We start from the raw sequence: 25044 nt of genomic DNA, 5'->3' as shown, positions 1-25044 counted from the left end.
GAGCCAGACGAGCACATTTTGATGGCTAACTTGCTCACTGACTGACCTACAATGACAAAAGAAGTCAAAGATGATCACATTTCCATTCTTCCCTTTCCCACAAAGGCCATTCAATCTCATTCTAGGTAAGCAATAAAGATTTGACACTGAATGCTTTTGGCTGACCTGTATTTGAGTATTTGCAACTCAAACACTTGAGGCCAGCAAGGAAAGTTTCATTCTCTTAGCCAAAGAATGACTGGCCAAAAGTGTATTTTTGAAGACTTCTCAAGAGGAACCTCACACTCTAGGGATGTCAACATAATGTTGATGGAGGATTCCAAATGAGAGATCTGAGGTTGGAAATGGAATACCCCCATTGGCAAGATTCTGTAACTGGAGACATCAATACAATTTTAAAATTCAGAAAGAGCGGGCCCAAGTTCCTGCAGTCAGCTTCATTTCTTTTTTTGGAGAGTCTGAGGATTTAAAAAAGCCTTTGCTAAAAGATTTTCAGGGAAACAACTATTCTCTTTAATTTAGAGGGTATTTATGGGGCGCCTGGGTGGCTCAGTCGCTTAAATATCCGACTTCAGCTCAGGTCATGATCTCACAGTTTCTGAGTTCGAGCCTGGTGTCAGGCTCTGTGCTGCCCACTCAGAACCTGGAGCCTGCTTCGGATTGTGTGTCTCCCTCTCTCTCTGCCCCTCCCCTGCTCATGCTCTGTCTCTCTATCTCTCTCAAAAAATAAGTAAACATTAAAACAAATTTAAACGGTATTTAAAAAAATCAAAGTAGATAGGTAAACCATTTTGAGGCAGCAGTACTTTATCAATAATACACCAATTCTTCCTACAAACTACGGAAATGTTTTTTTTAGATATTTTATGTCACAAGCTACATATTACAGAATATTTCATGGCACAATGCTTCATCTATTCTAAAAATAAACCAAAAAACATGGATTTGACTAACCTTCTTCTCTAAAATTAATGTTAAGTACAATGTGAATCAGAAGGCAGTGTCCCAACATATAAATCCTGGGTCCTTCTTTCACATCCCCAGACATGAGCAAATTTGTCTGCTAGGACACTGAAGAGTTGTCTGTAATTCTACAGTGCTATAATTAAGACTTGTACAAATTCTGCTGCCAAAAAATCACCAGAGTGGGTGGTGAATGCAGCCAAGTAAACTCTAATTATGGAAGGCGGGTTTTCTAAGATCTTACATACAAGAAGCAAAGGCAAGATCAGACAGCTAAGATAGGTTACCAAGGCAATATAAATAGCCTTGTCAAATTCAATGTAAGCCCCCCTTTGGTAACAGCTGTTACCTCCCAAAGCTCATAGGTACTTTAAAAACGCAATCTGGAATCCTCTGCCTAGAATCCAGCACTTAACTGTTCCCCCAAAATAAAGTTATGAAATTTACACATGCCATTTTCACTCCTAGGACAATAAAAAGACAATAAAAAAAAAGACAATAGGAGTCCAATATCTCAGATAATTTTCCATCTTAAATTTCAGCTCCTCTACTAGTATTATTTTAAAAACTTCTGTTAGAGTTCAATAAAATGCCTTAAGCACTCTGAAACACAGCATGGAAATCCTAAGTGTACAGCACAATAAATTTACATAACTTGAACATATGCATATAACCAGCAGCACCCAATCAAGAAACAGTATTTTTTTGCACTCCAGAAGGGCCCCAACTACCTAGAAAAGGGGAAGTTTTACTTTATAAAATAAATACAAAGTTCTCTCAATAATAATACTGTATAATGTCTTCCTATTGTCTGGATCTGTAATTACAGCCTTCAAGTAGATATGATTATGCGTTTCCCCCTTTGCTTATACAAACATCTGTGCCCACCTTTCCCCTCATCAACAAACTGCACGAACTCCTCATTCAAGTCTGACCACAAATATCACCTCCTATATGAAGACTTCCTGGACTTTCACAGAATAATAAATTAAATCATCATCTATATTCACACAGTACTTTGCAAATAGTCCATGTTTGCACTTATCTATACATCTACTGTTCTAGACTGTGAGTACTTCATGGACAGGAAAGGCATCTAATTTCATTTTTTGATCTGTTTTCTGTGTTTTAAACTGTGCTTTAAACTTCATGCTAATGGATGACGAAATGTTTTTCATGTTCTATCTTCTGCAAGAGAAAACCTGAGTAGTTTTTCAGAAAAGAACGTTCTACCAAACTGTGTTCTATAATATTAAACCACACAAAATACAGTTGACTCTCGAACAACCTGGGTTTCAAATGTGTGGGTTCACTTACAATGTGGATTTTTTTCAATAAATACAGTATATAGTGTTGGAAATGCATTTTCCTTATGATTTTTTAAATAATATTTTCTTTTCTCTAGCTTGCTTTACTTTAGCGTAAGAATGCAGCATTTAATACATACAACATACAAAACACAGGTTAATCAACTGTTTATGTTACCTGTAAGGCTTCCAGTCAACAGTACACTATCAGTAGTTAAGTTTTGGGGGAGACAAGAGTTCTATGCAGATTTGTGACTGCACGGGGAGTCAGTGCCCTGTACCCTCATGTTCAAGAGTCAACAGATAAAATATTAGCAGATATTTTAAAATACATATCATCTTAATGCCCTCCATGTAAAAGAATTTGTAACAAAGCATATTTTATTCAAACAGATTAAGTAAAATATGCTAATGTTAATACATGCACATCAGTAATACATTTATCACATATAAATTGAGAGTATAATGCTTTGTGATAAGAAGCAGCTATTTTCTTGTAAGGGAGGATATTAAGGTACCCCTGTATAAAACAGTTCACAAAATACACTTTAGGTCCTAATACTGTCATTTCCTCTTACCACAGTCTTCCACCCTCCCCTGCTATACAACTAAACAAGCTTACTTCAGCTACAATGAGATTACACTTTGCTCATATGTTCAAGGATCACAGAAGAAGAAACATGAACCTCTTGTGAAAGGTAGAAATCCCCGGGCCCTCTCACCTGTGTACCTAAGCTGGCTGCCATCATGTGAGTCAGAAGCTTAGCTGCAAACATGGAGTGCCTGGCACAGAAGATATGGGAAAGGACAGCCAGGCCAAGACCTGCAAGAACAAAAACGTTCACAGGTGGGTTTACAATCCATGAGCAAACAGTAGCGAAGCAAACTTCTTTGGAACAGGTAAGCATATAAGGCCTGTAGTCTCCCCATGCCGCACAGCATGGAAACGATATTTTAATTTTAATCTACTCCATTTTACATGACATATACAATCTTAGCAATTAGGGCCAAAGGACAACGTTAATTTTCAACAGCTACATGTTCACTCCCTTACCAAAAAGATAGCACAAATTAAGCAGATTAATAACTTCATTACGCTTCTGTTTTTCTATGTTTCCACTAGACAAGTTTTACTGTATAAGAAAAGAATCAAATTCCAATCTAATTTTCCAAGAACAGGTGGCTTGGCTAAATAGAGATATTTAGGGAGGTGAATTGGAGTTTTCAGGCAGAAAATTGTGAATAGTACTAACAAAACTCGGGCTTAGTAATTACTCCCTTTTTATCTACTAGGAATAGTTACGTAATTACAACAGTGGTAATTATGAATTTTAAGAGTAACCTTATGCTACTGGGTGCCAAAACCAAAGAACAAAATGTATTCTTTCCTCCTGAGATGACATTTAACCTAAACATCTACATTTCTAAGTGAGGTAAAGAAAACTGTTCTTATTTTCTTTAAATGTACTTGAATTCATCTCTTTACACTACTTCAAGGGGATGATTAGAAACTTGGCACTAAAAAAAATACAAAGAAACTCAGCATTAACCAACAAATCTTTTATCTTGCAATTCGTATCTATAAATTTCTTTTAGTGCCATGTTTTAAATGCAGAGTATATACATATTTTTTAAATATTTCCTGTTCTAGAATTTAAATGTGCTTCAAATAGTAACCCATTTGGTTTTTCACTTAAGCCTTTTCATCCTTCACACCTTTGCTAGAGTTATTTTGTGTGAGAACCATCAAAACGTGACAACTGGCATGTATGTGCTGCTTTGCCATATCATTTGCATGTAGTTTTAACATAGTTTGAACCTCATTTATTAATGCCTCCTTTACAAACAGGAGACGCTGCATTTATTTAAATTTGCTTTCCATTATCTTCTATGAAGTTATGGAACAAACTTTATTTTTTTAAATTTATTTTTAATTTACACATATATTTAAAGAATTTTTTTTAATGTTTATTTATTTTTGAGAGAGAGAGACAGAGATAGAGACAGAGCACGAGAGGGAGAAGGCAGAGAGAAAGGGAGACACAGAATCCAAAGCAGGCTCCAGGCTCCAGGCTCCGAGCTGTCAGCACAGAGCCTGATGCGGGGCTCAAACCCACATACCATGAGATCATGACCTGAGCTCAAGTCAGACACTTAACTGACTGAGCCACCCAAGTGCCCCTATACATATATATTTTTTATTTTATTTTATTTTTTTATACATATATTTTATTTTTTTATATTTTTTTTTAATTTTTTTTTTCAACATTTATTTTTTGGGACAGAGAGAGACAGAGCATGAATGGGGGAGGGGCAGAGAGAGAGGGAGACACAGAATCGGAAGCAGGTTCCAGGCTCTGAGCCATCAGCCCAGAGCCCGACGCAGGGCTCGAACTCACGGACCGCGAGATCGTGACCTGGCTGAAGTCGGACGCTTAACCGACTGCGCCACCCAGGCGCCCCAACATATATTTTAAATGTTTGTTTATTTTTGAGGAGAGAGAGACAGAGTGCAAGTGGAGGAGGGGCAGAGAGAGAGGGAGACACGGAATTTGAAGCAGGCTTCAGGCTCTGAGCTGCCACCACAGAGCCCAAGGCGGGGCTCGAACCCACGAACTGTGAGATCATGACCTAAGCTTAAGTCAGATGCTTAACCGACTGAGCCACCCGGGCACCCCTGGAGCAAACTTTTAAAATATACCACATGTTGGCCTAAGTGGATTGGGCCTCTGCAAAGTGCCCACAGGGGGCTGATGACTAACTAGTAGTATTCCTTACAGCAATGCCTCTCCTAACTCCTTTTGGTAAAGTTTAGATTTTAATAAGAGTGTTTAGATTTTAATAAGCTAGACAAAGTTCCACATAGGAAGTGAGTCTTTGCATTAGACAAAGCTTTTGGCCTAGAAATTTGGCCAAGAAATCTGACATAATCCATTTTTCGGAAGGCTGCTCTAAGGTGTTCTGGGGCAGGTGTGCAGGTCTCAGGTTGCCTCCGAGATCCACCCACACAGGGACACAGAGTATCCAGAAACTGCAGTGTCATGCCTGACTTTGCATCTTTACTTAGTCTATAAACTACTGAAGCTAATGCTCTGAACTCACCAACGTTCACCAGGAATTTCTTATGGTGATCAAAGCTAGTTTATACTCAAGGTTTGGTGTGTGTGTGTAATAAACTGATTTAAAAGCAAGGCCTTGCAAATTTTTTTCGATATAAGCCACATGATCACAAATATGTGCTTTACTGTACGTTTATTGTGGTAGATGCCAACAATGTGAGGCAAGGGGATTAGCGTTGGATAAAGGAGAAATAAACATGAGTCAACTGGTTTTTTTCTAGATCACAAGAAGAGCTTATTCACAGCCTTTTCCCTTAACTTGGTAATTCTCCATTATATTCACTTTTCATGAGATAAATTTAGTACCGTTAAACTTGACCAGCTCAAGAATATTTAATTAAGTATATGAGCTGCAATTAAAATGCTAGCATGACACCTGGTGGTAGTCCAGGATTCAAAGCCAGTGGTAAAAAAATGGGCTAGATTCTATTAGCCTAGAACTATAATGCATGATAGTTGTCTGGATGCATTTTTTATTTAGGGAAGAAGAATGGTGCTAAAAAACCTCAAGCAGCCTGCTCCCCAGCCTTGACGGGCCTTGGGAAAGCTGGTGAATATCTTATATTTAAAGAAATGCATGCTTCAGTTCTCAAGTTCCTGAAGCACTATATGCTAAGTACTTAACTTTTATTTTCTTATCTGATATCAAAAAGCTGCATTTAGCATACATGATTTAAATTTACAAGTCAGTCGTTTCTTTTTGTAAGTTATAACAATGTTTGGTTTAAATTCAACATGTAAATCACAGGGTATAAAGTGTTATAACTATAAATAGAATGTTTTTAAAAAAATAATAAAGTGTAACAATTCCAGGTATTATCTAAAGGTACGCTAAACAGCTTTTTAAAAAATTGACTCCTTGGCCATTATGCGGAAATAACAAGCAGCTAACTGGATAATTTTCCTTTACTTTTTTTCCTAGCACAATGTAGGTTATATACTCAATTGGAAAAGAGCTATTAATTAGTTCCCTAACACAAATGACTTTTCTATATTATTAGAAAGTGAAGGAAAAGATAAATTACCCTTAACAAAGTAACACTGATAATCTTTGATTTAGAGAAGAAAAACTCTAATGAACTAACTAGATTGTTTTTCTAACATCAAACTGGACCAAAGATTTTATTGAGCTACACAATATCGGAATGTTTATGTGTATAAACATACATAATGTTTGTATATGAATATGCATACCCAGTAAACTTATCTATCATTTGACATCCCTTAAGAATAGGGTATACCTTGGGAATGCAAGCTGGTGCATCCACTCTGAAAAACAGTATGGAGGTTCCTCAAAAAACTAAAAATAGAACTACCCTACGACCCAGCAATTGCACTACTAGGCATTTATCCAAGGGATACAGGTGTGCTGTTTTGAAGGGACACATGCACCCCCATGTTTATAGCAGAACTATCAACAATAGCCAAAGTATGGAAAGAGCCCAAATGTCCATCGATAGATGAATGGATAAAGAAGATGTGGTGTGTATATATATATATATATATATATATATATATATATATATATACATACATACATATATGTATATACACATATATACATACATACAATGGAGTATTACTTGGCAATCAAAAAGAATGAAATCTTGCCATTTGCAACTGCGTGGATGGAACTGGAGGGTATTATGCTAAGTGAAATTAGTCAGAGAAAGACAAAAATCATATGACTTCACTCATATGAGGACTAAGAGACAAAACAGATGAACATAAGGGAAGGGAAACAAAAATAATATAAAAATAGGCAGGGGGACAAAACAGAAGAGACTCTTAAATATGGAGAACAAACTGAGGGTTACTGGAGGGGTTGTGGTGGGGGAGGCTAAATGGGTAAGGGGCAGTAAGGAATCTACTTCTGAAATCATTGTTGCACTATATGTTAACTAATTTGGATATAAATTTTAAAAAATTAAAATTAAAACTAAAAAAAAAGAATAGGATACACTTTCCAAGTTACTGATCTAAATATCAATATTTTTTGCCATGAAATTTCTTTTAAGTGTCCATAACTTTTGTATCTACCTATGTATCTGTTTCTATCTTCTCTATGGATAAATCTCAACAAAACCACATGCTCACTATACATTATTAAATCAATTACTAGGTTGTTACCTTCTATTTTCCCACCTAATGCTAGCTGTAACTGTTCCTTTTTTTAATTCTTGTGGCTCATCTCTAATGACTCCCACATTTCTCTCCTCTGAGCATGGTGCCTCTTGGTTACTGCTACTAATAAGCTAAAGGCAGGAAAACAAAATTGTCAAGCCTGAAAAGTTTTCTCTGTTGAACAAAAGTCAATATGAACCACCTTAGAGAACACAAGTTCTATGTGTTTGGGGAGAGGATTTCTTACAGAGGGATGAGGGTCAGGAGACTAGCCTCCAGAAAATCAGAGTGTTAAACCTGAGAGGTTCAATAACCCCATGTGTTTATCTAATTTTAATTAGTTAAAATTAAATAGAATGAAAAATTCAGTTCTTCACTTGTTCCAGTCACTTGTTCCAGTCATATTCTGAAGGCTCAATAACACATGTGACCAGTGGCTACTATATTGGACAGTGCAAAGCATTTTGATCATTGCAGCAAGATACACTGGAGAGTGCTGTTTAAATGTCCTGTCCTGAGTGAAAGGAAAAAAAAAGAATATGCTGTATTTCAGAAGAATTTTTATTAAAAATGGCTAAAATGAGAGAAGGTTTGGGACTTGAAAGTAGGATGTTGACTTACATAGTCACAAGAACACGTAATTGTTGGAGGATGTCACATCAACAACATATATTCATTTATTTACTAATTTAACCACTAACTATAAACTGCTACACATCAGGGGCTGTGTTGGGCAACGAAGACACAGTGTTGAAAAAGGTAGTTACTTGCTGCTCTCCCACCTTATCTCTACATTTCTACCTGTACCTCCTCCCAGACACAGACTGGTTTATGAAAGGTCAGAGATCACAATTCTGTGCAAAGAGATGTGCAAGAAAACATTCTGGATGGTTTTCAGGGAAGTTTTCATTGCTCTTAAAACAAGATCAGGTAAGTGCTTTTCCTTTGGCAAGCCTAGACACTTGTGCAATGCTGAGAGTTGAGGCTAGCTCAAGACCATGTAGGGCAAGACAGAAAACAAAATCTTTGAGGAGAGCAATACAGAAAAACAAGAAGGGGGTGGGCCTGTGATGACACTACTGAGGTCCTGAATTAATCCACCCTGAACTCTATTTATTTATTTAAGAAATTCGAATTGTCTTCTGTTAACTTGCGCCAAGTTCATCTTAAATATGTCCTGTATGTCTAGAGAAATCCACTATTTTTATGCCATATCAGAATTAAAACTAAGCTTTCTGACTCACTATCTGCAACTTTCTCTTCAAATGGCTTTAAAAAGATTCTTATTTATTGTTTTCTATTCATGTTAGTAACTCCTCCATTTGATAGTTAAAATGAAGCTGTTTTGATATACCTTCCCCCATAATCATAAGGCTATTTTAGGACAGTGATTACAGTGAATATAAACTTGATATTTTTGGAAGAATGTGACACAAATTTTTTTTTAAATCTCTAACTTTGAAAAGTATTTTGAAATGAATGGGTGGCATATGGTAAAGGTATTTTTTTTCTGGAAAAACTATCAGAATTTCAGCTTGTAAAACATAAAAGGCATAACTAGAATAGTCTTTTCGTTTAATATACCTTGGACAAAAGAAAAAGCATGCTTCAAAGGACTTTGGATTGTACTGATTTATTTATCCTGTCTTATTATTTAGCAATTTATAGACAATTATTTTGTTCCTTAACTGAAAAATTGACATTGTGCTGACATGTATATACTTAGTAATCTGTACAGTAAATAAAACCATTACCCATGTAAAAGGGAAAGCTTTAGTTTAATGTGCTAAATGATTTCTCCACTGTAAGAGAACAAAAAAAGAACAATGAAATAAACGTGAAGTCTGTAATTCATCTTTAATCTCAGCTTAAAAGCCCTCCAAACACAGGAGACTTAAGAGCAAGTGCATCACGTAAGACCTAGTTCACATACTGATATTAAAACTGAAATGGATTATGGAATGTTACAGGTCTTGTTAAGATCCCAAGGCCACAGGAATTGTATTTAAAGTTAAAATCAGAATGATTCCAATCCAATAGTCTATCCTACTACAACATCAACAGACTTACAAGAAGCAGGAGAGGCTTCTTTGACATTATTCTCCAGATAGTACCATGTACTTCAAACCATGCTTTAGGTTCCTTAACAAGTACACTCTAAAAATTATGGTGTTATGGCATCATTAACTAACATTATCTTAAGTTGCATTTCTTCCAAGTCACCTTTCCAAGTGACTTTCATACTGTTACACCTAAGTGCACATTTATGTTTTACTTGTCCTATCTTTTTGGCTTCAAAAGATAACCTTTGTTTAATTTCTTGGAATCTGTTAAACTCGTTTACAATTTTTAAAGCCACGGTTATATATAAACCCTCATCTTTCATCTTCCAAAGCTGAAGATTACTAAACTTTTTGGCCTGTATGGCCATTTCACACACTTTGATCATTTAAGGTGTTCTGCTGGAGCGCAGTAAGCAGACATATAGAACTAAAACAGAAACACTGTGATCCATCCTGGCTTAAAGGATTTATTACTTCATATGTAATTGTATGTTGGCATGTTTCATGAAAAGAGCTGGTCAGACTGCTTCCAAATTTAGATGGATTTCTGATAGGGTCTGGCATAAATTATAAAATGTGTATGTAAGATACACAAAATTCTCATCTCTAGTTCCTGGGGGCCATCAGAAGGATAGATGGAAATCTCCCTCCCATAAAGGTAGAAACAGATACAAACACAGGACTTTATGTCTCCTGCTCTACAGAACACGCTGTATACATTACAATATGCTGTGGACAGGGGTGCCTGCGTGACTCTGTCGGGTCAGGCGTCCAAATATTGATTTTGGATCAGGTCATGATCTCACGGTTCATGAGTTTAAACCCCACATGGGGCTCTGCGCTGACAGTGTAGAGCCTGCTTGGGATTCTATCTCTCTCCCTTCTCTCTCTGCCCCTCCCTTGCTTGTGTGTGCATGTGTGTGTACTCTCTCTCAAAATACATACATACATACATACATACATACATAAACAAACGAACAAACATTAAAAAAATATGTTGTGGACAGAGGGGGGAAAGACCCAATAATTTCAAATATGACTCTAAGTGAAAAGTAATAAAAGCAAATACTAATATTCAGGTATTGGTTCTCAAATACATGACCAAATCTATGTACTCTTTTCTAGACTGAATTGGAAAAAATATCTATTAATAATTCTTCTAGGAAATATGTTATTGTCCTGCTAGTCTTCTACAGAATCACGATAATATTCTCTCTTTAGATGTTCAATACTGAGAGCAAGCAAGGGATTTTGTGGGTCATAGCAGCACTTGAGTTTATGTCCCTAAGGAAATATATAAAATTACATCCAGATTTTCCTGCAGCATTTTACCTTTTGGCTTTATTTTATGTCTATGAAATTTTAGTAAATATACTAGCAATAAAATCAAGTAGGATGTCTCCATCTGATTTGGGAACTATGTGGACCTGGAAGAATCTATCAAGCAAGAAATGTTATCCTTATAAAAGATGTTATTAAGAATAAGAAAGTAGCTTTTGCCATTGAATATGTTAGACTTAAACTTAACATAAATTAAGGGAAATGTATATTCTTATAAAATGAAATTATAATGGAAAGATTTTTAAATCCTCAGGACAAAGAATATTAATTAATTACTTGTGTCTACCTCCACAAAAGTTTCATAATAAAGATTACTGTTTCCATACCAAGTAAAAAAGACACAAATGTAGTAATAATCACATTTACAAACAAAACATTATTAAAGTAGGAGATCAGAAATTTCTGAGTTAGTATGTTTACCACCCTATTATATTAATACACTTTAAAGTCATATATTATGGGCAGAGAAACCTCGGTATATAGAGAAACTAACTAATTTGACCCAGATCCCACACCTGGCCACTGGCAGAACCAGGATTTGAACCCAGGGAATCTGGCTTCTATACCTAGTTGTCTGTATAACACACTGTTTACAGAAGCAGCAGGAGGCTGTAAAAGATGACTCAGGGCATGGAATAAGCAAGGGTAGGGAAGAGAAATATAGTTAAAGGAATTCTCAGACTCCTGCCCATATAATCAATACAGCAAATGAGAAAAGTTCTATACTTATTAAAAATTAAGGTACAGGTAAATAGTTTGACAGACATTAATACCAGTGAGGTTCCTATTCCTGCCAGAAAAGGGTTCTACATGTAAAAGATGAAAGACTATTTTTTAACAGAGTGATTGAGTATATTCACAGCTCATAGGTTGTATGCGTGTTTTTTTATTCTTAAGTTTATTTATTTATTTTGAGTAAGAGGGTGTGAGCATTAGCAGGGGAGGGGCAGGAAGAGAGGAAGTGAGAGAATCCCAAGCAGGCTCCACACTGTCAGCGCAGAGCCCGATGCAGTGCTCAAGCCCACGAACAGTGAGATCATGACCTGAGCCAAAATCGAGAATTGGACACTTAACCAACTAAGCCACCCAGGCATCCCTATGTTTGTTTTTTTAATGAAAATACAAAATGCTTATAATTTATGTCAGACCACATCAAACACTGTATATTATGTCTCATATAATCCTGACATTCTACTGCAGAACCAGCCCTCTACATCATAACACTAAGAACTATATCCTTCCCTACTATCTTTTTAAAAACATTTTTTTACTGTTTATTTACTTTTGAGAAAGAGAGAGAGACAGAGAGAGACAGAGTGTGAGTGGGGAGGGCCAGAGAGAGAAGGAGATACAGAATTTGAAACAGGCTCCATGCTCTGAGCTGTCACTGCAGAGCCCGATGCAGGGCTCGAATTCATGAACCATGAGATAATGACCTGAGCCGAAGTCAGACGCTTAAGCAACTGAACTACCCAGGTGCCCCTATTCTTCCCTACTATCTAGCTTCTATCTCACACTGTCTTGTATATTCCTTATGAGTTGGAACTGTCTTGTTCTTTATAATATCTTATTACATTATTATACTGTATCTTGTATTATACCTTTGTTATTCATTATGTCAGTACCAAGTTGGCCTTCCATAAATACCCACTATATGAATTAATGAATAAGACATGGTAAAATTCATTTCCCCCTAGTACTAATGAATTATAGTATGTTTGCATCTTGCAAACATGGGAAAACAGACTTTCATTCTTATAAATATTCAAAATTATTGACTCTAAAATACCACAACTGACCTGAGATACATATAAATCCAGAAGAGAAAAAAGCTTCATTGTATGAAGATAAGTTGTCAGTCTCGGCGTAGACCGCATGCATGGACATGTATGAACAGGCACATTCCACGTAGTCTGAAGTGTCCTCAACCACTTTGCAAAACTGACTGTCAGACAACCAGCTAGGGCAAAAACACAATGGTCACTACTGCTCTTTTATCAACACTTAGGGTATTGAGATGGCTTTTAAAGTAAAAGTAACTTACTGAACTTAAGTGTTCTTTACTCAATCATTTAGCATACCAATTTTCAAGAAAAAAACACTGGAGGGAATATCTTGTCTAAGACATGACACAACAGATCCCACAAGATACCCCAAGAAGCAGCCTAAATACTAACCAAACCTGCAGAAGCATTCCTGATACCAAAGCAGCCAGTCCTCTCAAGAGAGCAGTGCCAGCACTTAATCTAAAGCAAACACACCCAAGTGCAGATGCACTCCTCCCTAGCATTCAAAAATACCAAAAGATGGACAGAGCCACTATGTGTGTAGTCTTCACCCTTCTTCAAACAATCCTTGTAATTTTTTTTGTTTATTTATTTTTGAGAGAGAGAGAGAGAGAGAGAGAGAGAGAGAGAGAGAGAGAGAGAGAGAAAGTATGCATGCACGCTAAAGCAGGGGAGGGGCAGAGAGAGGGACAAAGAGAATCCCAAGAAGACTCCTCACTGCTAGCTTGGAGCCCAATGTGGGGATTGAACTCAAGAACCGTGAGATCATGACATGAGCCAAAACCAAGAGTCAGCTGCTTAACCTAAGGAGGTACCCAGGCGCCCCAATTCCTTTGAACCACATAAATTACTTAAAAGATTTTCTACGTTTCTTTCTTCATTTTTGTTTAAATTTTGAAGCCAGTTATATTTCATAAAAGTTCTCCAGCGTTCTTTCAAAAGTTTCCTTCTATAATATCTGGCTTTTAACACAAAAACTTTGTAATGATTACAGCAAATACAGGGTTAGATGCCAAGCCTTGTGATCATTCCTCAGTGACTCTTGGTTGAGCCTCCTCCCTTTGATAGTGCCTCTTGAATCCTTTACTTTTCTAAGGACATAAAACTTCTTAGCCACAACAGCAGATTCAAGTTTGAAGCATTCATTATTAGTTATGTATCAAGGATGGCACAGTATCTATGTATTAAGTTTAAGATCTCTCACCAGGCATTCGAAATTTCAACTAAAAGATTTTTACACAAAGAAAAAGACTAACCAGAATTTTGCTGTTTGGAGGACAGTTACCCAACACAGCTGTTAAATGTACTTAGAATTTTAGTCTGTGCAGGTGAAAGTCAGAAATAAATAGAGCCTAGTGACTAAGCCCTCTGGGCCAGCCATGCCTGACCCTACAGCACTGATGGAGCTTCAGGCATTAGAACTGCTCAGAAACTGGAGGCCCTAGGCCAAGGAGATTCTACAGAAGAATCATTCTCTTCTTCTCATTCCTGTGCATGGTTTAATTCTAAAATGTACTCTAAGCCACACGTGGACTAGAATTATAAATTCCTGCTAATTCCTCTAAACACAGAGCATCAGATTCAGAACTATAAGCCAGATGGAAGAGGCAAAAAAAATCTCCTTTCCTGCCCAACAAATTAACCAATAAACAAAGGAAGGTTATGTGAATTGAGTAGAACTCACACTAGGTCCAATGAGAGCAGTTATAATAAAGAAGTAATGTGTTAAACACATCTTTAAATTGTTGGGCTACACTTGCTACCTGCATAATGCCAATTTCCAATGCTGCTTTGTCATTTTATTGCAGGGATTTTTCTCCACTCTAAAGTCTCACCTGAGGCTACCCTGTATGTTCAGTACAAAAATTGGGCTCAACGGTGGTAGAATGGGGAAGGACTGAATTTTTATTTTAAAGAATTATTAAGTACCTTGCAGCAGCCTGATTCCAAAGGAGACACAGAGACGTGCGGGGAATAATCCTGGGCTCAGCAGCATAAATCCTATAGAGAACTTCATTGTTGTCAGTCAAGAGTTGTGAACTCTGTCCTTTCACACTCAAAGATAGTACCTGTAATGACAAAAAAGACAGAAAAATGGTGTTTTAAAATCAAAGGAAAAATCAATTCTGAACTTTGATTCATTTTCCTAGTCACTTAAATCACTTGCTTACTGCCACTACTTAAATAATTAGCTTAAATAATTAGCTTACTTAGGAATGCAGGGAATCTGACTGGTTTTTCATTGCAAACGTTTTACCTCCACCTGAGTTACCGAGCCATCTTCTGCAGACAATGCTCACTTTAACTGTCTGGCTTCATCATGAGTGGGGAACAGAATATGATATAATATTAGTGAAGGCTACATTTTTCACTTTCCCCACTATATATATTTTCCTCAAGAAAACATGAAGGAGCTATTTCCAACTATATTTGAGACTGCACATTCTACAAATAAGTTCATGAAGATGGGACATGTTTCATAATTAGCTCACCATGTGCAGTCCTGACCACAAATCTGATCCAGCAAATGCATTCTGAAGGAGTGTGTCTACTAAGGAAAAATCAGATTCCAACCACAGAATTCTTTAAGTCATAGATTACCTTATTTTTCAGGGCATGAAGACTGTTTCCAGTTATAAACCACTGCTGGCTGCTATACTCTGTAAACTGGACTAATTCACAAGTCCTTTTTCCAGCCATTATTTCTGCATCTGGAACCTCCAATAACCTCTCTGGAACTCGAATATAATCACCTTCTTTTCCTTCAAACTTGTGACCATTGATTTGTTGAGGATACCAGTGAAGAGCCAGTATGGACAAATAGGGGCAACTGTTAAGGATGGTCTTGCTTCTGTAACAGAGAAGCAAAAGGCTGTGAAAAAAATGGCAAGCATTTACGTACTCATATGCACTTCTATCTGTTAAAATGCATTACACAGGGGCTCTGTTCTTTATGCACAACCATGACATTACCAACCCAGAAGCAGTAAAGACAATGTGCTTTCAGTTCTTTTATGGTTAACTGTCAGGAAGGATTGTTTTCCACAGAACTTTCGGCATCCTTTTCCTGATTCCCCTTGTAATCCAAACCACGGGTTTTAGAAAGCTGAGAGCTATTTCACGGATATCAGATACAATCTGTGTCTTTTCTGTGTTAGTCACATCAGCATTGGTGGAATGGGTTGAGGAAAGGGTGCACCATTAAACTGAAACCTCTGCTTTATTTAAGAATATTGTAAACCTTATACACCCAGAGCCACGTTTTCATCAAGGGTTTACCTCATCTCTTTCTGCTCCATCAGAGCATTTCAAATCCAACCATGTGACTGATAAGAGAAACTGCCTAGAGCTGGGATCTTTATCCATTCAACAACTCTGTTTTAAACACCCTAGGCATAAGATGGGCTTAGTGAAAGTGCTTCCAAACCTCAGTGTGTGTTGAAATCACTTGGAAGCTTGTTTGAAAATACAGATTTCTAAATCACATCCCAGACTTACTAAATGAGAATCCTTGCCTGGAGAGGAGGTTAGGGGTCCTACAAATCTTTTTTTTTTTTTTTTAAGTTTGTTTATTTATTTATTGTGAGAGAGCATGAGCAAGGGAAGAGCAGAGAGAAAGGAAGAGAGAGAATCCCAAGCTCTCTCTCCACACTGACAGCACAGAGCCTGATGCAGTGCTCGATACCATGAGATTATGACCTGAGCTGAAATCCAAGTGTCAGATGTTTAGCTGACTGAGCCACCCAGGGGCCGGCCCCTCCAATCTTTTTTAACCCCCAAAGAATGTAATAAATCTTGTCTTGGACCCATCAGAGTTACAAAGAAGAGATACAAAGATGAATCAGATCTGAAACCTGCCTAAAAAAATTTGGAGAATATTATGATTTTAGGGTAAAAATTGTGCATTAAATGTTAAAAGTTATATGGGCCACAACAAGCAGAGAGTATGTATAATTAAATAATGGAGATAATGATGCCTTGTCAAAATCCCTAACCTGGGAGATGGAGCTGAGAATTTTAAATAGAAGATCTAAGGAAGAAAAGGAAAGGAGGGGAGGGCTTTTTCTCTAGTTATATTCTCTCTCTTAAAAAAAATCTTCCATAATTTTAACTACCACATTTGAATCAGTGCCTTCAAATATCTATCTTTAATCCAGTCATTCACGTAAGCTCTAGACCCCTGTTGTACAGGACTCCTAAATCATCTCAAGCTATGTAAACCACCCACACCTTCACAACAGCTCACCAAAACCTCATCTCTTAATATCCTCATTCAGCCTCTCACATCTTCACCGGTGACTCTAAGCTAAAAGCTGCAGCCCCTGCCCTGGTACAATGCCGCTGAGACCAGCGGCCACATGGCTGCATACCTTCTGCCCACTCTCCCTGGAATCTAATGAGATTTAGTCCATCAGCGTCATCCTGGATGCCATTACCTTGGGATACTGAGACCTATCTAGCATGCACTGGCTCTACCCAGCTTTGACACTACAGTGCCAAATTCCTGGCCCAACTGTCTGGGAAATAACTATACTCCCCCTGATACTTTAACCTCCTATATCTACACCCTTCTACCACACTCACTTTAATCAATCCCACAGTCTGTTTGACACCCCAGCTGATGTGAAAGGGGGAGAACCCCACATTAACATGTAGAATGGTACCACTACAAATCCACTGACCAACTGCAGTGGGCCCTCAATACAATGACATTGTTTTAACTTGGCTTCCAATTGTTCTAGATGCCATCATTCTCCTCAGCATCCCTGCTCAATTCCCAAATCCTTCACCCTCAGTAGCTGCCACTGAATACTGTTTAAGACAATGTATAAATAACACACATTGGAATGCTCAACAACTTTAGAGTTTTCCAAGTAAAAAATCTGGTGTTGATTACTCTCTTATTTTTGAAGTTTATTTTGTCACCTATATGGTAATTTTACCACTAAATTGTTTTCGAAGTACCATCTTCCCCATGTCCCTGCTTCAATTTCAGGCCTCATCTTACCTGAACAATCATCCCCTATGTAGTCTTCCTATTTCTTGATTTATCATCTTCTTCAGCCTTTGACACTGTCCTCGACATGATGGTTCTAAAATCCTGAGTCTGATTCTTTCAAACACACATGAATCCTACCTATCTTATTCTATACTGGGTCTTTTTTTTTTTTAATGTTTGTTTATTTTTGAGACAGAAAGAGACAGAGCATGAACGGGGGAGGGTCAGAGAGAGAGGGAGACACAGAATCTCAAGCAGTCTCCAGGCTCTGAGCTGTCAGCACAGAGCCCGATGCGGGGCTCGAACTCATGGACCGTGAGATCATGACCTGAGCCGATGTCGGACGCTTAACTGACTGAGCCACCCAGGCGCCCCTATATTCGGTCTTTAAAGGTTGATGATCTCCCGAAACACACCACACTATTCCTGGCTGACTGCCAATGCACATGCTGTTTCCTTCTGGACAACTCAGAAGGAAAGGTAAGTCTATGGAGAGGAAACACATGGCAAAAAACATATTGATTCATTTCTTTATTCTAGTCACTCATTATACCATAACCACTGAGGATCTACCACATACCAGAGACCATTCCAGGCCTGGGAATACATTAGGCAACAAGGCAGAAAGGTAACTCCTTTTGCGTATCCTATACTCTTTGAGTTCTCACTATGCCTTTGAGGTCACAAATATGGGAGCCAACATTCAAAGCTAGGTAGATGGTTCACATCTAAGACAACCTCAATATCATAATGATCTTGCACAAATATGGAAAAACAAAAGGAAAAGATTGGCACTATAGGGAATTATAAAGTTATAAATTATTTGATTTCATTGAACAACAGAGCTGAACACAGTTCAAGAGAGAAAAACAATAAAGGATGTTTTTTAACCCCCCCACACACACACACACACTGGCCTCACTGCAAACTTACATGAAGTAAAGAAATGATCCATTTCAGAGGTTTCTGAAGACATTAGGGACATGTATAAAAGGTAGTGAGTAGCTGAACTAATCACTGGTCTCAGACAGATATTTAGGACCAGTGGTGAAGACTGGAGAAGGGGCCTCCTAAAAAGGTATGCAGAGCTTTGCTGATGAACTCCATTAAGAAAACCTCAATCCTTGGGGAGCCTGGGTGGCGCAGTCGGTTAAGCGTCCGACTTCAGCCAGGTCACGATCTTGCGGTCCGTGAGTTCGAGCCCCGCGTCAGGCTCTGGGCTGATGGCTCAGAGCCTGGAGCCTGTTTCCGATTCTGTGTCTCCCTCTCTCTCTGCCCCTCCCCCGTTCATGCTCTGTCTCTCTCTGTCCCAAAAATAAATAAACGTTGAAAAAAAAATTAAAAAAAAAAAAGAAAACCTCAATCCTTAGGACTCACTCATTAGAGTTAAGAGTACAGCATAAAAGGATGCTGGTTTTGTACCTTAACCTCAAATCAGACCCCAGCACTAACCTGGGATGAAAGTCGTGGGTGCTTTATAGCCACAGGGGTGGCTTGTTACAAAACAAGTGGTTACAGTCTCTTCTGACCACAAGGCATAGTGGTCAGCAGGGATGGGGAATTACTCAGGCCTGAACTGACATCTCACCACGACTAATCGTGTGACCCTTGACAAGCTGAGTTAAGGTCTCTCCACTTCTATACCTGTAAATGGGAATAATGAAAGTTCTAGCCCTATCTTTGACCAGCTGTTTACAATGATCTTTTATAAGAAGAAAATATAATTTTTAGTAAGGATTAGGTTGAACCATATGAAAAGTCCAATATATTATACTTTCTTTTACCTACAAAAAAGGCAACTTCATACTGTTCAATCTAGTACAAAGTTGAGGACTGGAGCAGAGGTACACTTAATACCAGTCTTCTCATTTTATTCTTTGATCTCCCTTGTAACCTTTTATATCTGGATTGACTATTTCTTTGAACTTCACGTGTCTTGGGATCTAAGAGCTAAAGCTAAAAATTTTACATATTCAACCCATATATTAATTAATCTGTCAAAGTTTATAAAGGGCACTAAGTAGATGTCTGAAATTATTATACCAGATTTTTAAAATATGGCCTCCAAAATATTCCTGAATTTCAATGTGACTTAAATGCTGATGAAGGCATTAAAAGGAATTACATAAACACTTTTAATCAGAGATGTTTCATTAAATAATAGTCACTGCTTCTTTTTTATTTCTATTTATTTTATTTCCACCTTAATTTTCCAATTGCACTTATTCCCACAACTGCTCTCTTCTATTAAAGGTAAGGGCAATAATATTTCTTTCTTTCTTTCTTTCTTTCTTTCTTTCTTTCTTTCTTTCTTTCTTTTACATCCAAGTTAGTTAGCAAATAGTGCAATAATGATTTCAGGAGTAGATTCCAGTGGTTCATCCCCTGTGTATAACACCCAGTCACTACTTTTTAAATAGCCTGTATTACTCTGTGAGAATTGGAAGGAAATCTCCATTTTTAACCAGCTTCTATTGTCAGCCATTTTTATATTAAATCAAATAGAAATAAAACATTTTTAGATCACTTTACTAGTTATCCAATTTACTTTCTGAATGTAATTTAAAATACCATGACTTCTGAAGAACACTAACATATAGTTACAAAATTAATTACATAGTTGATAATGAACATGAGCCACATTTTATTTTTTCCTTTTCCTCTTGCTTGCTTTCTGCCATGAAACAACTACTCCAAAGTTGAATAACACTGGGAGAGCTGCTTCCAAATACATAAAACTGGACCATAACTTCACCACAACAGTACATCAAAACATGTCTAAAAGTTGGAATCACCTTCCTTTTTTTTTCTCTGTTCAGAATGTATCTTCTATTATATCATAAGAGTAAGCAATAAGCTATTTTTTTAATTCTTAAAAGACCCTTCAAAACAAGAGGAACATATTGCTGACAGGATACATTCATTTTTCTTGATGTAGTTACTATGTTTTCTTCAAATAATTACTTTATTTGCCCATTAGATACAATGCATTGACTGTATAATCCTTAGTTACAACATTTAAATGTGAATTTGCATTGCATATTACTTTGTAAACTATGAAGGAATACATATCAAGTATGATTTAAAAATACTTACTTTTCACCAGGAGAGCCACAGGTAACATCAGTCAGCAAAGAAAAGGCAAAATTCTCAGTCACTTCAATGAAGTGACTGAATCCCCTAGTGTCTTTGCGCTTTGGGTTAATAAGAGCACAGAGTATTTCATAAAAAAGATTTCGATTTTCAATACTGAATGCCTGGCTTTTTCCTTCAACAGTTATCTAGAAAAAAAAAATTCCAGTATGAAAAAAATATCTTCAAAAATAACCTGCTTAAATGACATGTATGGTACAGTACATGTTCTTTAACACTTCTTTAAACTAGCAGAGGCGCCTGGGTGGCTCAGTTGGTTAAGGGTCCAACTTACGGCTCAGGTCACCACCTGGAGGTTCGTGAGTGCGAGCCCCACATCAGGCTCTGTGCTGACAGGTGAGAACCTGGAGGCTGCTTCGGATACTGTGTCTCCTTCTCTCTCTGCCCCTTCCCCCCTCCCCCCTCTCTCTCTCAAAAATAAACATTAAATTTTTTTTTAAAGTAGCAAAATAAGGAAGAATCTATGAAGAATTTAAGAAAAACTGGTATAAAAATATTTCAAATTTACTTGCACTTTAAAAAGCATAATCATTTCTTAAGAAAAGCCATGATCAGCAAAACATATTTTTTATTTAATAGCTAGATGGTTGCATGGATCACTTATTCTTAACTATAATAATGAACATCACGAATATTAAAATTAATCTCACTTTTGGATCTACCCGGGAAATAAAAATAAGTACAAGAATATTTGCAAATAAAAAAGCAAGATTATTCTTGATTACCTGGCTTTCAATGAACAGACATCACTGCCTATCACTAAATTTCTCAAACATCAAATAAAAATATCCTTTTCTAATCAAGAGTAGTCAGCAGCTCCTGGCATTCTTGCCTTTATCTGGAAGTATGAGGCTTCCTACCTTAAAAAACCAGGTTATTTGTTGTTTAAGGGACAAGGAGAGTAAGAGGAAAATAGCTTTCATGATTTATTTTGGTTTTCTTTGCCAGAATGACAGGGACCACATCTTTAATGTTAGATTAAGCACGGGTATAAAGCCATTGATTTGTTATTCCATTATTCTTATATACCTGAGAAGTCTCTATAAATTCTTCAAAATCCAGATTAGTCATCACTTTCTCTGTGATTTATACACTGTGCCCCCACCTGTCAATAAACATCACTCTCTTTGTAACTTGCACATACCTTTATTAATGAATTTTTGACAACACTGAGATGATCTGTCTGTTGCTACTACCAGTGGAGTTTTAAAGTTTTGTAATTTACACAGAGCCAAACTGATAGCTGAACTCAAGATCTAAGTTTATAAGAATATCCATCTCAAAGATAGTAAGGAAGAATGGAGAAAAATCCACAAAGAAAAGATGATAAAAGATACAAAGTAAATTTATCTGGCAACAAAACAAAGTAAAAATTTAACAAATAAAAATTACAATGAAGAAAAGCAAACAGCTCACTGACTATTGAAACAATCAAACTGAATACAATGGAAAATCAGCTCAGGATATGCTTCCAGAACTCCGAGAAAATGTAACAGATAAATAAAACAAATCCATGAGATCCAACAAGCATATAAAAGAGCTGGCAGAAGCAAAAAATAAAAATAAAAAAAATAAAACCCCCCCAGAGTTCCTTGATAAGCTAAAGAAACAGTCATGTCTAAAAATGCAAAGCTTGTTATACTCAAAAAAAGAAACACCAACAGATGCACTGGGTGATTGTTAAATATTATTTCAAGTGTTAAAAAAAAAAATCCTACCAGAAACCAAATAGGAAAGAAAAATTACCAAAAGAGAAACAAAAATTCAGTTTGACATCAGACTTTTTTATAAATGAAATGCCAGAAGCCAACAGAGCAACATGTGCAGTTTTAAGAATTAAAGGTTGTCATCCAAGAATACTGGAACCACCCAACCTTCCATTCATATTCAAGGGAAATACAAAGTTTCTTCTGGTAAAGCACTCAATAAGTAAAACAAAGTGGCCATTTATATAATCCCTGCTTTGTATGGGTGCTGTTGTCAGCACTGACCTATAACATTAGCTGTCTTTTCACTTTCCGTGGGGTGTATGCAGAAAGAAATTTTGTTTAACTTCAAACTTACATATTAAAAATGATTCATCCGTGTTTTCTATGAATACTCTCATGGTATCAGTTTTACAATCTCTGATCTGAGATTTATTTTGGAATAGTGTTTAGGATAGAGATCCAGCTCTATCTTACAAATGGTTAAAAACAGCTACATCAATAACATTTACAGAATAAAAATTTTTAACCCATTAATCTGAAATGTCACTTTTATGATGTGTGGAGTTTTCATATGTGCTTGCATTTATTTCTGTACTTTCTGTTCTCTTTCATCCTCTCAGTGTCTATGTCTGCACCAGTGTCACTGTGTTTTAATCGCTGCAAGTTCATAATATAGTTTTCATATTTGTGGTGTGGTGAGGTCCCTATCATTTTTCTTCTTATTCACAAAACTTCTGCCCATTCTCACATGTATATCCTCCAGGTCAACAATGACATCACTTTGTCCAGTTTAAAAAATACAAAATAACTTACTGATATTTTGATAGGGACTATATTGCTTTTATAGGTTTATTTATAGGAAACTGTTGTCTTTATGATGCTGAGTCTTCCTATGGTGGGACAAGGTATAAATTTCTCTTTACTCAAGTTGTTCAGGGGAATTCAGGAGAATTTTTCAGTTTTATTTATATAGTATTAAGTATAATATTATATAAAACATATTATAAAATATATAAAACTATTGAATAAGTCAGCTACTCAAATCACCAGAATTAAATAATGACATACATATAAAAATTGAATTTGTGAAGACAATATGCCATACATTAAAAAAATTTTAATAACAATACATTTTGAAAACAATGTTTGCTAATGATTACTCAAAAAGAATTACAAAAAAAGTTAATTATATTTTTTCATGAGTTTCTTTCATAACTCAGTTTTACTACTCATGACAGATCCAATGAAAAGCAAACAATATGTACTACTTGACAATGCTAGTTAAAGAAATGTTGATTCTACACCAATAATATATAGTTCTCTTACACAGCTTATTGAGGAAATAGAATGTCCTTATCTTCTCTAAATCACATGAAATAAGGTTCTCTTTTCTGAAATGGAGCTACTGTGCATTCTTTCCCTCTTCTTGGCCAAAATCAACGTGTTATTGTCCTAGGCCATTTCATTATTAGAGAGTTTAAGTAACAATATTTCCCACCGTGAATTCTTTTTTTTTTTTTTTAAGTTTATTTATTTATTTTGAGAGAAAGAGAGTGTCTACGAGTGGGCTATGGGCAGAGAGAGAGGAGAGAGAGAATCCCAAGCAGACTCCGTGCTGTCAGCACAGAGCCTGATGCGGGGTTCGATCCTAGGAACCGTGAGATCACGACCTGAGCAGAAATCAAGAGTTGGATGCTCAACCGACTGAGACACCCAGGCACCCCATCCCATAGTGAATTCTTATCTCTAGAACCTCCTCTGCATGAAATAGCAGTCACTTCTCTTTGTTTTAAAAGCTATTTGGCAAGACTCCCTCTTCTTGCCTATGTACTTTATATTTTCTTTTCTACCCTTCAGGCATCGTATTTTAAGAGACCACATGAGAAGTAAAATAGGAATGATAATCTAAAACTCCGCTGTTAGTATTTTAAGTACTTAAAGGGTCACTATGTAAAAATACACCATTTATAAATTCATATGCATGCATTCAAAAATTTTCATGCTTGTACATAAATATATTACTAAGAAATATCTTGATTGAGAAAGTCCCAAATAAATCCCTATAGAGTCTTTTCCTTTAATAATAATTCTTTGCAGATCTCGTCTTTCATTTACATTTTTAGGATCTTGCATTTCCTTTTAATTTCATTACTGGCATTACTCTAAATAAATAAATGGATTAAAAATAAGACCTGGTTGATCTAAGTCCACATCAATTTGAATGCCTACAATCATTTGGTCATTCCTTATTTCTTCTTCTCTGAGAGAAGGTGCCCTGTTCAGTGCCCAGGAGGAGCAGAAAACAAGCAGAGAACAACAGCTCCTGTTCCATGGAAAAACTATGTACTCTAGTCCAAGTCCTTTCTACGGGCTCAGAAAACTGAGATGAAATCTCACAAGATATTCGTCCAGCCTCTGGAGGTTAGCTTCTGACATCTGGCGCCTCCTTTCAGACAATGGGCTGTCCTTGCCACTACAG

General features: G+C 36.8%; 1 protein-coding gene across 1 annotated transcript in view; it reads right to left on the bottom strand.

The window, feature by feature from the left end:
* ADGRV1 (adhesion G protein-coupled receptor V1) overlaps nt 1-25044 on the bottom strand; it is a 563604-nt gene that overhangs the window by 307710 nt on the left and 230850 nt on the right. The window contains exons 79-83 of the mRNA XM_047878513.1: nt 20800-20984; nt 15306-15555; nt 14634-14773; nt 12717-12877; nt 2993-3093 (exon numbers count right to left, since the gene is read on the bottom strand). Coding sequence (XP_047734469.1) covers nt 2993-3093; nt 12717-12877; nt 14634-14773; nt 15306-15555; nt 20800-20984 — 837 coding nt within the window. The remainder of the gene's footprint in view (nt 1-2992; nt 3094-12716; nt 12878-14633; nt 14774-15305; nt 15556-20799; nt 20985-25044) is intronic.

The sequence above is a fragment of the Prionailurus viverrinus genome, chromosome A1, assembly GCF_022837055.1.
Source record: "Prionailurus viverrinus isolate Anna chromosome A1, UM_Priviv_1.0, whole genome shotgun sequence".
NCBI lineage: Eukaryota > Metazoa > Chordata > Mammalia > Carnivora > Felidae > Prionailurus > Prionailurus viverrinus.
This window is presented reverse-complemented; position numbering and strand designations above follow the sequence as displayed.